The following is a 15,327-nucleotide window of genomic DNA, read 5'->3' as shown; positions in this document are numbered from 1 at the left end:
GAGACCACAACCCCACAATTAATTGTCTAAATAAATTGTTTAAATAAATTTATCTAAATTTTCATTTCTTTTGTAGGTCTTTTACTCAAATATGTGAATATGGGTCTCAAAATATTATTATTTCTTAGAGTTCCAGTTTTTATTTATTTGGATAACTAGATGACTTTGAGTTTAGTATCATACCACGACTTTTAAAGCCATGTAAATATGAGAGGTTACAAAGCCAACACAAGTGGTTGAGTTATAACTACCATGTGCATATTACTGCCACTGTCTTAGAATAAAGAATAGGACTCACAAGAGAGTGCTACAACTAGAATAATTTTAGAGAAATTCAGTCAGCCCTAGAGATAACTTCCAATTCAGATTATCCATGTCCTTCTACTGGTTTTTATTTGTTTTGTTTAGTTCCTAGATGGGGAGTGGGGGTGGGATCTTACTATGTTGCTCAGATTCCTAGGCTCAAATTCCTAGGCTCAAGTGATCCTCCTGCCTCAAGCTCCCAAATAAATAGATAGGACTACATATGCACACCAACACACCCAGCTTTTCTTCATTTTTGACTCTAAATATTTCTTTCCTCTTTTTTCAAAACACTTCTTGTCCCTTTAAAAATAAATGTGGTAGTATACATATTTACTTAATTCACTGTTAAATTCCATCAAACATTTGAAGAAAAATTAAAGTTAATTCTGCTGAAATACTTCATTACAGTGAAAAGGAGGGAGCATTTCCAAACAAATAATGTTAAGGCTTGCATTACCCTAATGCCAAAGACAAAGATACTGCAATTAAAGAAAACTCCTTGTCTAATATTCCTGGTAAATAAAGATGCAAAAATTATGAACAAAATTCAATAATTTAGTAAAATGGTAATACAACACAACCAAGTGGGTTTTATCTCTGGGATGTGAGAATTGTTGAACATACAAAAATCAAATAATAGATACTCTACATTAACAAAATAAAGGATAAAAATATAGGTCATAGCAATAGATGGAGAAAAAGTATTTAACAAAATTGAATACTTCTATGCAAAAACTTTCAACAAACTAGGAACAGAAGGAATTTACCTCACTATAATGAAGTCTAAGGCCAACAAAATATTCATTTTTGTTTGTTTGCTTGTTTGTTTTTCTAAGATCAGGAGCAAAGCAAAGATGCCCACTCTCAACATAGTACTAAAAGACCTAAACAGAGCAATTAGCCTAAAAAACAGAAGAAAGAAAAAAAATAGTATTCAAATTGGAAAAGAAAAATAAAACATCTGAAATAAAAATTTGCAGAGGACATAAATTTTGTATGTAGAACATCCTGAAGACTCCACAAAAATCTATTATAATAAATAAATAAGCTTGTTAAAAATTTTACAAAACAAAAGTAACACAAAAATTGTTGCCTTTCTATACACTAACTATGAACAAACTGAAAAGAAAACTAATGGAGGAATTACATTTACAATACATGGAAAAGAATAAAATATTTAGGAACAGCTTATGCAATGAGGTTCAACTTATACTTACAATTTAAATACTTATTTACTGGAAATTATAAAGTGTGATGAGTCAAGTTAAAGATGGCACAAATAAATGGAAAGATATACCATGTTCATGAATTGAAAAAATTAGTATCATCAAAATGTTCATACTATTTAAAGATTCATCACAATCCCAGTCAAAATCTGTCATCATTTTTACAGGAATAGACTGAAATTCCGAAAGTTTATATGAAACTAAAAATGATCCCAAATAGCCAAAACAATTTTTATTAAGAATGACAAAGATGGGAGCATCATACCACCACCTTATTTCAAAGTAAATTACAAATATATATTAATAAAATATACATATAGATCAGTAGAACAGAGCAGACAGTCCCAAAATAAATCTATGTATATTTGAGAAGGTTGTGAGGAATACACAAAGGGGAAATAATAATTTCTTCAACATATAGCATTGGATGTGTTGAATATCTCTATATAAAAAAACTGAATATCTATATACAAAAAAAACTAAATTAGATGCTTATTTTATATTATACACAAATATCAATTAAAATATATTAAAGATTTAAATGTAAGACATGGAATTGTAGAATTCCAAAAAGAATCATGGGAGAATATAATATTGATTTTTGTAAGGATTTATTGGACATGGCAACAAAAACAAAAATAGATAAATAGGACTTAATCTAATTAAAAGCTTCTGTACATCAAAGGCAACAATCAAAAGAGTGAAAAGGCAACCTCTAGAATGGGAGTAAATATTTGCAAATCATATATCTAATAAGGGATTAATATTTAAAATATGCAAGGACTTCTGTAATGAAATAGTAAAATGAAAATAGGAGTAATAGTCCATTTTTTTTTAATAGCCAAAAGTCTTGAATAGAAGTTTCTCTAAAGAAGAAATACAAATGACCAACTGGTATTAAGAGATGTTCAATATCACTAACTACTAAGAAAGGCAAATCAAAACCACAATGAGATGCTAGCTTACATGTTTTAGGATCCATCAATTATTTATCCAAAAGAATTTAAATCAGGATCTTTTAATTTATTCTAATTAGTTATACAGGACAGTAGAATATATTTTGATACATCATATATAATGGACCATAATTTCTCATTCTTCTGGTTATACATGATGTAGAATCCCAGGGGGTCTTATAGTTATATATGTACATAGGGATATAATGTCTGATTCATTCTACATCCTTCCTACCCTCATACCCTCTCCCCTCCCTTTACTCCCCTCTACCTAATCTAAAGTAACTCTGTTCTTCCAAAGCACATCCCCACTGTTGTGAATTAACATCTGCATATCAAAGGAAACATTAAGCCTTTTGTTTGTGGGGATTGGCTTGAAATTAGGATCTTGAAGAGACACTGTCATTCCCATGTTGATTGTAACACTACTCAACAATAGCAAAGATATAGAACCAACCTAAACAATGATCAACAGATAAGTGAAATAAGAAAATGTAGTATATGCATACAATGGAATATTCAGGCTTTAAATGCAGGAAATTTTACTATATGTAATAATGTGGATGAACTTTGAGGATATTATACTACTTGAAATAAGTCAGTCACAGAACAAACAATGCATGATTACACTGACATGAGGCATCTAAGTTGCTTAAACTCAAAAGCAGAGAAGGGAATGGTGGTTGCCTAGGCACCAAGGAAAAGGGAAGTTATTGTTCAATAGAAATAAATTTGCAATTATCAAAAAAAAAGTTCTTAAGAATCTGCTATAAGTCACAGTGCCTATACAAGTTAGTCATCTGTATCCTTGTGTTACACATCCACAGATTCAACCGATCTCAGATTGAAAATATTCAGAAAAATAACTGCTTTAACTGAATGTGTACAGACTATTTCCTGTTGTTATTCATAAATGACAGAGTATAACAACTAAATGCTCAATTAACAACTTGAGCATCTCAGGATTTTAGCATCCACTGGGATCCTGGAACTAATCCCCAGCAGGTACTGAGCACTATAGTTAGCAATACTGTTTTGTACACTTTTTTGTTAAGAAGATAGATCTCATATTGTGTGCTGTTATAACAATTAAAATTTAAAAAATACTGAAAGCATATTAACCAATTTGACCTTGTATCATTTATAGAAAGTCTACCTAACAACACCAAAACATACATTCAGGGCACACTGAACATCCACCAGAAAAAAATCATATTCTGGCCCATGAACAAGTGTTAGTACATTTAAGGTTGGCACCATATAAGGCATTATTTCAACCACAGTGAGCTAAATTTTAAAGTAGCTGTTAAGAACTTTTTAAAGGGTAACGATAGATAGGTGAGGGAGATGGAATTCGGAAATAAATTGGCTTGAAAGCATTAAAAAAAAAAACCTGAACTATTAAACTTGCAATATTTTACCCATGGATGAAACATACATCTGAAGTCAGAATTTGACAAGGATCTGACTCCTATATAAGGAGGCACCTATATTAGGAGGCGTGTGTCAGATCCAGAGAATGGAAGAATTGGAAAGTTATTTCTTCAGAGCCCTTCTTCCACCCTTATCCAGATAACCTTCCCCTGCTCCAACCTGTTACTAAGGTAACCTGTCTCAGGGATGTCCCTCCCTACAGGGAGTTGTTAATTGTGCCCCTATCTGCCCAGATCACTCCAACTTATCATCTGCAGCCCATCTGCTGCTAACCTTTTGTCCATCCCACAGAGCATCTCCTGGGCCTAGTCAAGTACACAGGAAGGAGAGAGATAAAGGGAAGCAGGAAAACAAAGGAAGCCTAGGACCTATAAAAAAGGCAGAACACCTGCTTCTTGGGATACCAGGATACCAGCTATGGCCCCCTTCTCCCTCCCGGGAGAAGTCTATGTTACCCCTTTTTAAATAAACCCTGCTTTAAATGCTTGCCTTGGCGTGCTTCTCTAATGTTGTACTTCAACATGTGAGGGAGCAGAACTTGTCACTGGTAACCGTGGGTATCACATCGTTCAATGAATTATTATTTAGAAACAGAAAGTAGTCTTTAATACCTTATCTGGATTACATGTTTTAAATTCTAAAAAGTGAATGTTTTATGTTTATCTACTAAATGCAGACTGGTGTGCAATGCTACCCTTTGGAATGGACTTGGTTCTCTACTCAGGTCATGCTACCAGGATCTATGTGAAATTCTGGGCTCTTTTCATTTAGGAGGCACCTATATAATCAAAACAATTGGCATTGTGAGCATTCACTGGCTGCCTGGCTATGTTCTGGATATTGAACTGATAGTTCCAGTGTCCCCTAATTGAAATCTTTTTTAGAGGCTGCTTTGTTTCTTTCTTTCTTTTTTTTTCCCCCCAAATCAAAGTTTTTGCTCATATAGTGGTCAATGGTCTTTCTCATGTTCCCGTCCATGAATGGTCTGGTACCTGAAAAGGGGTCACAATTCATGCTCTTGAGATGAGCCAACACAAAGTAAAACAGAGCAATTTGGAGACAATACCCATGAATTTGGTACCATAAAAATAAATAAAACATTCTTTCATTTTAATTGAACCACCTGGTCAGCTCATTTAAAATAGCCAATCTGTTCTATTGGATAGATTCAGTCTTAGAAAAAAACATTTTATAGACAAAGGCATTTCCAGGGAAAAAAGGTGAGTAATAAAAAAGCAAAATGTTATGAACTACCATCTAATTGATCATGGTCAAATTATAAACTGGGTACATGTGGATGTGTACCAATTGAATAGAACCTAGAGTGAGGATCATTTTTCTGGACTTAATCCCTTTTGTGAGACCATCAAAAACCACTCACACACAGGAGTCCTTATATGTGATGATCCAAGCCCACAGGTGACAGCATCACCCCCTGAATTTATTGCTGTCCACAGGACACATCCCAAATGGCCTTATCCCTTCTTACTTGAGCTTTCCTCGGTATCATCTTCTTTTTCCTCAACTTGGATTTTCACTGTTGAAGAAAGAACAAAAGTATAGCAATTACTTAAACAGCTGTATGATTATTTGTAAATGGTTCTTACTTTTATTATTTTCATTGTTAATGTTTTTGTGCAGTTAATAAAAACATTTTAGTTCACTTGTCAAAATGAACATTACCTTATACAGCCCTACATAAAGATTCTATTTCATTGCCTTCAGAGATTTGCAAAACATACCAGCCATAAGCCTATTAGCTCAATACAAAATAACTTCAATGAAAATAAATTCTATATGAAAATTCTATATTACAATAGGTACATTGGGGTTTACTGAGTCATTTCATTTTATAAGAAATTGAATTGCTAGCAAAGCTATAGGCACATGCCCAAACAAATTAGGTTATTATAACCAAATTAACTACTTAAAAATAGAAAATAATTCATTCCAACCAGTTTCACCAAGCATCAAAAAATCTGTAGAAAAAAAAATGCTTAAAGTCTGATCTTTCCTACTTCAAATATTCCTACAGGTATTACATTGATCCGGCTTAAATTTGCCAGTACATGATTCACCTTGTTAATATGAAAATTGGTGATTTTCTAGTTCAATATAATATAACACTATTACCCACCCCAAACTTGTACAGTCTGTTTTTTTTTTTCTGTTTTGCTTCATTTTTACAAAGGAACATATAGGTTTTATAAAAAATTAATGTTTTCACTAATGTATGCATTGGTCACAGTTCTAGTAAGTCACCCAGAGACAGAGCTCTATGACTTGCCTTGGTTAAAAAATGAAAAGTACACCATTCCTTAAAAAACAAAGTCTGAATTGGACACAGTAGTTCACATCTATAATCCCAGCTACTTGGGAGGCTGATGCAGACAGATTAGTTAAGGCTAGCCTGGGCAACTTACTGAGAGCATATCTCAAAATTTAAAATGTTTTTTAAGGGTTCAGTGGTAGAGCACCTATGGAGCTATTCCCCAGCCTCAACCCCACCCCACCCCCCACACTTATTATAATGTATTAATTTTACTAATTTTTATATAATGTGAAATGATATAAATCCAAAAAAGCAAAGATGACAATGTTACCATGAGCAGATGAAACAACAATTTCTGCTTTAGCACTGTCAAAGGTTATTATTCAGAAGCTGATAGGCATATGTAAGGCAATGCATGCCAAGAGTGTAAATTCCACTCACAAAGCAGATTATTATAAAAGCTTTCAAACAGTATTTTCATAAAAATTTTTAGGATATGCAAAAATGTTATCACTCAACATCAGCCTCAGGATGTGAAAATAAATGTTCTTTTGTTCACAGTGGACATATGCCTTCTGTTGCTAGCGGTAACTGGATCTACCCAGGACAAAGAGTTTTGTCACTACTGAGAATTTGCAGTAATGAAGGCAGACACTTTTAAGAAGATATTCTCCATTCTACAATAGGTCATGCTTTCTTATTTGCAATTAATGCCACCACCAAGCTTCAAAGAATTCCTGAGGAAGGCATTTTAATATCAGATTAGCCTTGGAGCAGAATCTTATCAGTATGTACAATAGAGAAAGAGCTGAGGACAAATAGCAAATGCTAACCCCAGACTACTCTGCAACACAACTAACCAAAGCATTTAAAAAAACAAATGCACAATTTATTATGCTGATTTGTAATGATTGATTCATTGAAACATAATTAAATAAATTAGGAAACACTACTAAATGAACAAAAATATAAGGGCATTTTTCAATAGGTTCATATGTTAAATAAAAGAAGCAGAATCAAATGTCCCTAGCCATGGAGATAAGAAAGAACTGTTTTCTCTAATTTCCAAGTGACAGAAAAAGCCAGGCTGGAGTCATGGATCATCTTCTCTGATACAAACAAAATAAAACTTTAAAATTCATAAAAAAGACATCCCTGTGGTGTCATGTAGAAATAACTAAGAAAGAACTGTGATTTCTAAGTGGTACAAGAAGTGTATTGCGGAACAGCCCATGCCCTCTGCTTGAATTGACATTCCAAAGTGATACTGCTCTGGGCGTGATCATCATTGCCATATTCTCACTACTGCCTTCCCTGCCTGATAGCACTCTTTTGTCTGGCCAAGAAAAAGTCATTTTTATGCTCATTGGAATAATAACTGTTTTGTTCTTTATTCAAACCTTTAGCTAAGGCATCATCAGCATCAAGCAATGAATAGCAGCACTGTGACTGGGAGATTTAAGACTCCATTAAAATCCTCAGAACAAGCTTGATTGGAATGGAATAGTATTTTGCCTGAAAAGTAAGTATCAACACTGGTCTGTATTTCCTTCAACTCAAAGCAATGCTGAAGAAACAAGCTAAAAACTTTTTCCAAGGCAAAAGCCTGTGTAAAAGACAAACTCAGCTGCAGATTGTCTTTCCTTTCTTGGACAATTTTTAAGATGGCCTATTGCCATCCCTTCTTTTAGCAATCCCTATTAGCTTATTTCTAATCATATGACCCCCTCATGCTTTGGCTGCTTCCCAAAGCCTATTGATCTTATGGTTTAAAAATAATCCTCTCTCCTGGGATGATGGGAGGTCAGCGAAACCAGAGGAGAGGGAGATCTGTCAAGATGTTGGAGGCAGCAAAGCAAAACTGCACTGAAGGATAATAGGCAGTGGGAGCAAGTGAACCGTTTCACCCAGCTCTCCTACACCCCAATTTATAACCCAAAGGACTCAATGTTCAATATTTTTAAAACATCCCAGGTTAACAAAAATCAGGCCACTTTCAATTATTTGTACTACCAATACTCCAACTGAGAATTTGAAGGTTAGTAACTAGAAAATATGAATAAAATAAAGGTACTTTTTATCTTAAGATGGTGTGTTACAAAGTAAAATGTCCTCATTCTATAAATAAATTAACAAAATAAAAAAAGTATAAAGAAGTTATAAGACACTTAACACAACAAAACCATAAAATCTCTCCTGTCAGGGCAGGGAAGAGAGAGAGAGAGAGAGAGAGAGAAAGGAAAACAGGTCAGTAAAACTATATAAAATATGTGACAATTTTTAAAAAATTTTTCTTTAAAATATAGGATCCTTAAGAATAGACACTATGAAAATTTTATGCTCTCAAAATTCTAAGTCTGTGGATGCCAAGTAACCATCAAATTTCTAATTTTTTTTATTATAACGTTAATTCTAATAGTGATCCAGATTATGATATGGGGAAAATTGTGTGTGTGTGTGTGTGTGTGTGTATGCCAAGAATAGCATTTAGATTCTTTGCTTTTTAAAAAGCTAAACAAAAAAGTAAACCAATCCAAATTTCAAAAGGAATGGATGAAGTTATCCCTAAAGAAGAATGGTCCAACAGTGAACCACTTGAATTCGAGATGGTCACCAAACAATAGTGAGGTATAATCTCCCCTTAGGGAATGGCCAACATTTCTGTTTCCTTCAGTTATCCTAACACTGTTGGTGGATGTGAGGACCAGGACAGAAGACATTGGCTACAAAATGGAATAATAATAATGGGCTGTTATTCTTCCTCCTTCAGGTTAATATTTATGCAAGACCATGAATCTGGCTCACATTAACAAAGCAGCTTCCTTTATTTTTGCTACTTTTAAGTAAGGACCAGAAGATGCCCATGACCTTCATATATAATAATTCTAAGTCTTTCAAATGATGGAATTAAGCAGGATATTTTGGAAGACTTTAAATGAAGAACCATTTAATTATCAATCAAATATTTGAATAAACCTGTAAATTAGTTAAGACACTTAAAAAATTCTCAGGAGTGGGAAACATGGAATGAGATTACACTTAAATATAATCAAAGTGGCTGGGAAAAATACATAATACAACACAGCTAGGCTGATATTCCCTTTATGTGTGCCAGTAACTTTCTAATCTTTCTTAAGACCAGTTTTAAGAAGACCATGGAGTTCATGTATTCAAGAACACCCTAATGGAAACTTGTTTAATAAATGCCAAGAAAACCAGCCTTATTTTCAAATATTAATATGTCTTAGAGATATGAAATATTTATTTTAAGTTCCTGTGATCTGAAAATTACAAAGAGAATAAAAATTTAGGTTTTTTGTTAAGACTCAACCACCCAATAGAGAGAGGCAGGCAAAAAATATAACTATTATAGTTGTAGTCATTCTTCTGTGATTTTCCTTTTAGATTTCCCTTCATTTTTGAGACTCTGAGGCCCCGAAGAAGTCAAGAATAAAAAACAGTTTATGGTTGCTTTATTAAAAACACAATGTGAATTATTGTAGTTGCCAAATGGAACAGAATGAAATCTACAGAGAAACACATTTTACAATGAGGTTGCAGACAGAAGATGGCTAACTCTTAGAACAGAGAGAAGGTAAAAGAAATTCACTTAAAACAAAGATACCCTTTCTATCTTTTTAGAATGAAAATACACACACACACACACACACACACACACACAAGGGGAAATAAGGGATGCACACAGAATTTTCACTTTTTCTTTTTGCTTATATTGTACAATAAATTATAATTAAACCCAGGCTGAGCAAAGTGAGTAGCTGGTATGCTTCCAAATTCTCCCACCCATGAGCTAGAAGAGCAAATATGAAATGCTGAAGCACAGTTCTTCAAGTGGCGAATTATAGGCTGGAATATTTGTGAGAAACTGCAATTATATATTTCACGACACCATCTGTCTACAAAAAGAACAAAAAAACGTTCTTATTCTATGTGGTTTGGACAGTTGGCTTTAAAAAAAACTATATATATTCAATAAATAAATAGTTATTTACAAAGGCATTTAGGGTTCTCTGAAGTTACAAAGAAGTAAATGGTGAGTCTTTCTTTCTTTGCATTTATATTATTTGGGGGAGGAAACATTTTTTATTTAACCATGCTATCATAATACATACTCAGAGTGTGTGCTCTCACATTTCAATTTCCACCAAAAAGGCCAACCACTGTAAATAAGTGTGGTGGAACCAAAATATAATCCCTCTTGCTGTGTTTTTGTGGCTAAAACCTATTCTAGTAATAGCACACCAAAATAACAACCAGATGAAAATACAAATGTGTATTATAAACCCTTAGTATCCATGCTTTTTTTCTTGGCTTACTCAGAACAAAAAGAAATCCTTCTGTTCTCCATAGCATCCCTGCAATAGTCTAAGTGATGAAGAAGAATGGTTGTCAGGGTCCATGGATAAACAAACAAAATGAAAACACAGAAAAACACTACAGAATTGTGAGGCAGTGAAAGCAACCATTGTTCAGGGGCATAAAGCATCATGGAGAGGCTGGCTAAACTCTGAGGCATCTTTACCCTTCCTCTGCAGAGCTGCTTTTGGTCCCATCAGAGATGGTAATTAATGCTCATTAGCATACATTAGCAAATGTTAATCAGTGTCTTCTAGAGAACAAAAGACAGTGGGGGCAGGGAAAAGTCACAATTAAAGGCTTAGTGGTGAGGGAGGTGTTGCCCCAAGGAGATGCAGATGGAAGACACAGGACTGGGATATGTAGTTTCCTGGAATTTGGAAGTTCTGTCTTTCTGACAAATGGTAACAGCTCTGAGAAAGATAAAATAATATAGTTCATTTTTTTTTCCTAAAAATAGAAATATACAGGAAAAGAAAAATCAAGTCCTAAACTGAAATGAATAATTTTTTTCCTGTCCTTTAGTTGTTTGGGGAATCATACTTGGTAGGATTTGCTACCCAACTAGGAGAATTACTGAACACAGTCATCACTTAATAAAAAGGAATCTAAATGCTAGGTGTCCTCATAAATTTATAAGAATTATGACCATCCATCCATCCCAATTTTTTTTTCCCACAGACTTAACTTATAATGTTCAGTAAGACTAAATCAGTAAGTAATTTCTAAATGGTCTGTAATGTAATTAAAATAGTTGACATAGAATGTAGTATACATATTAATTTATATCCCAGGGGAAGCTAGTGGCATCTGAGTATTCTACTTAGCATTCCACAATGTTAGAAAGGAGACTGAACCTCTGAAAAACTAGTCAGAAACACTTCAGCCATCTCTATCCCAGCTTAACATCAAATGATTTGATAATTGAAATAATGCCTATTAGAAATAAATTTTATGAATTCAATGTGACCAAAACAGGTAGTTTGGGTAAAAATATTTTTTCTGCCCTATGTCCTTAGCAGAACATATACTAACTTTGACATCCTTTTGGAATAGTAGGTACTCTGGACCTAGGAGTCCCAAACATTAATTGCTTGATTTTGCACATAATGAAGGAATTTGTTTTCTAATAAAACTGTTATGATGGAGATATATTATTCCCACTTTCCAGATGGGGAATCAAAGAGCTAGAGAGTGTAAGTGGGTAGATAGCCTTAGTTCACACAGACAGTAAATAACAGATTTTACTTTTGCCTCAAAGTCACCCAAAACCCAGTACCAAGGCCCACTGATTTTATATCTGATAGGGAATATATAGATGTGAGCATTAGGAACATAAGATTGAGGGAATAATTCTACAAACTGGGCTCACTGTGCTGATCCCCAGGTTTTCTTTTTTAAAGAGATTTACCTGCAGCCCTGCCTGGCTTAAGTCAACAGGCTATACATTCCTCAGCAAACAACCTGTTACTGCAAGAGAAATGCAGGCCCCAAATGCCAATAAAAAGAACACAAGCTGCTCTGAAGGGGACTGAGTGGACTTTTGTGACCCTTACACAGACTGTATCCCAGAACTCAGGGAGATAAAGATAATTCCCCCTAACCATAAAATCTGTAGAAACAGGCTCCAATTAGATCCAGTCAGCATGGACCAAAATGACCTAGAGTTGTCATGTGCTATACAAACTTGAAAGTTTGATGTCATTCTGCTGTCAAAAGCCAGGAGTGTTCCCGTATGGAACACTCTGGAAACTCTCTGGAAATGTTAGGGAACAGACAGATGAGGATAGTGAAAACATAAGGTTTAGAGAATAATCCTATCAAGTGGGCCCACTGTGCTGACTGCTACATGCTTTCTTATCCAAGAAGCAACTTACCTATAGCCCTGCCTGGCTTCAGTGAACAAAATATGTCACATTCCTCAGCAAACTACCTGTTTGCTACAGGAGAAATGCAGGCCCAAAACAATGTTGATAAAAGGGAAGACTTTTGTAACCAGATCGTGAAACTCTGCAAGATAAGGATAATTCCTCCTAACCATACAATCTATAAAAATATACATTTAAGAATCCATTTAGAACCAGTCAGCATGGGCCAAGATAACCTAGAGTTGCCACAGCACTGAAGACTTGAAAGTCTGATGTCACCCTGATGTCAGTCAAAATTCAAAAGGTAGACCTGGACAGCACTCTCTGGGAACTTCTCTGAGATCCCCAATAAAATTGGAGTTCAGAAGAGGCACATTGTCCCTCTCCTCTCTGAGAGGGTCCACTCTCACCCTTGAGAGTGTCCCTTTCCCCTTTCCTATCCCTCCAATAAACTTATTCCTATTACTCTGAGTGATATGTTTGAAATCTGACTTGGTTGCAAGAAATAGGGTTTGAAGAGGGGGTTTTCACATTGCCTCAGTTTCTCAAATTGCCACAGCTCTGTAACACTGGAATCCCAAATAAAACTGGAAGGCAGGAGGGGTGTGCCTTCCCCCTCTTCTCTGATACTTCCCCCTGTCTCCCTTGAAAGTGTCCCCTTTTCCCTTTCCTATCCTGTTTTAATAACTCATGACTGTTTCTCTGAGTACTATGTCTGAAATATTTCTGGCATGATTGCACATTGACTATATGCAGTGGGATGCATCCTGGAGAATGGTTTTCCTAGGGCAAGAAGGGATAAGTCAGTGTTCCAAGAAAGAAGAGATGATAACTTGCTTGCAATGTTCACAGTGGCCTCTATGAAAAACAAATCAAGAATATTGTTATAAACTGGGTGTTAATTTTATATCCTGCTACTTTGCTGAATTCATTTATGAGTTCTAGAAGCTTTCTGCCAATTCACAATAGCTAAGCTATGGAACCAACCTAGATGCCCTTCAACAGATGAATGGGATTAAGAAAAATGTGGTATTTATATACAATGGAATATTACTCAGCATAAAGAAGAATGAAATTATAGCATATGCCAGTAAATATGTGGAACTGGAGACTATCATGCTCAGTGAAATAATCCAATCCCCCCCAAAATAAAAAGATCTATTGTTCTTTCTGATATGTGGATGATGATGCACAACAAAGGTAGAGGAGGGAAGAATAGAAGTTTATTTGAGCAGACAAAGGGAATGAAAGTAAGGAAGGGAGAATTGGAATAGGAAAAATAGTAGAATGAATCAGACAGAGCTTTCCTATGTAGATATATGAATACATGACCAATGAATTTCCTTATCATGTACAACTGCAAGAATAGTATCCTAATTAGAAGCAGTTATACTCCATATATGTATAATATGTCAAAATACACCCTACTGTTATGTATATCTAAAAAGAACAAATCAAAAATCAAAAACAAAAGTTTAGTAATATAAAACACAAAAATGGGGGAGAGATTAGAGAAAGATGGTGGAATGGAGGGGTCGCTTCACTGGTAGAACAGTGGCTTGAACCAAGAAAAAAAGGCAGGTGAAAAGTGTTGGGAAAAGGTATAACGGCAGCCACACCCCCAAAACCCCAACATGGTGTCTGAGGAGCTTCTCTTCCTGCCTCTCCCTTTCCTGCTGGCGCCAATATTCAAATCCCGCTGGTGGGAAACCTTAGCCCCAATAAGAACTAACTTTTCGGGCTCCAGAACTGACATCTGAAAGAATTTACCAATAAATGGGTGATCCGTCATTTACCTAAGCCCTGCCACCTCTCCTTAGATCTATATAAGCCCACAGCCTTTTGTAATAAAGTGGAACCTCTTGGTGATTTGCGTCGTGTGGTGTCTTTCATTCATAGTGCAGTGTCTTTCAGTGGTGCCGAAACCCAGGAGACGGTGTGCTCGACAAACCGAGCCCCATCTCTGCCACCGCCGTCACCACCAACACATTTTGCCCTCGTCTATCTTTTTGGGCGCTGGCTCCCTGCACTCACCACTGATCTGGTTTAGGTAAGTTCCCCCTTCCCGGCTTGCCAACTCCCTTCGGGCTGACAGCAGGAACCATGACCATGATCGTCCAGCACACTCCTGATGCCCAGTAGGGAGGAGGGAACCCATCCCACTAAGACCTTCACTGGCCACAGTGGATCCTCTGGCGATCCGCTTCCCTTTGGGGTGTGAGGCTTCTGGGTTTACGTGAGAGGCTCCCTAGTTTCTTCCTCCCCCGCTGGAGCTGCGTCCCTCCGGAGCTATGTTCAGCTCGGAGCTGAACTTCCAGCCTGGAGCCACATTCTGCCGGAGCTGGAGTCCCATTCCTTTCATTCCTGACTCTTTTGCTGCATTCAGCTCGGAGCTGAACTTCCGAAAAACTTTCCTGACGTCAGGTTGCCCGCGGTCCCAGCCCTGTTGGCTTTACAGATCACACTTCACTGGTGATGACCGGATAGTGCCCTCTGTATTTCCTCATGACGGTTGGTCATTTTGGGGACGCCCATTTGACCCCCGTTCGCCCTGAGCTTCTGGGAAGCTATTCCGGCCTGGGTTTTCCCTTTGTCTCTCTCTTATTCTTATTCTCTCTCTCTCTCCCTGTGACTATGGGTACCTCTTCATCTGTACCTGAAGCCTCACCTCTCAAATGTCTAATAAAAAATCTGGCCACACTCTCCCTCACACCAGACATTAAGCCCAAACTTCTGATCAAATTCTGTACCTAAGATTGGCCTACATATCCACTGGATAATGGAAATCATTGGCCTCCAGAAGGCTCCTTAGAACCAAATCTCCTATGGTAACTTTTTAACTATTGCCAGCGCCTGAAAGGGTAGAAGGAGGTTCCCAAGTCTTCCAG

General features: G+C 36.1%; 1 protein-coding gene across 1 annotated transcript in view; it reads right to left on the bottom strand.

Annotated features, from left to right (window-relative positions):
• Positions 1-15,327, bottom strand: part of Tmc1 (transmembrane channel like 1) — a 161,670-nt gene that overhangs the window by 117,163 nt on the left and 29,180 nt on the right. Inside the window, exon 2 of the mRNA XM_048806780.1 lies at positions 5,412-5,459. Within this exon, the coding sequence (XP_048662737.1) occupies positions 5,412-5,459 (48 nt within the window). The remainder of the gene's footprint in view (positions 1-5,411; positions 5,460-15,327) is intronic.

The sequence above is a fragment of the Marmota marmota genome, unplaced genomic scaffold (assembly GCF_001458135.2).
Source record: "Marmota marmota marmota unplaced genomic scaffold, marMar, whole genome shotgun sequence".
Classification (NCBI taxonomy): domain Eukaryota; kingdom Metazoa; phylum Chordata; class Mammalia; order Rodentia; family Sciuridae; genus Marmota; species Marmota marmota.
This window is presented reverse-complemented; position numbering and strand designations above follow the sequence as displayed.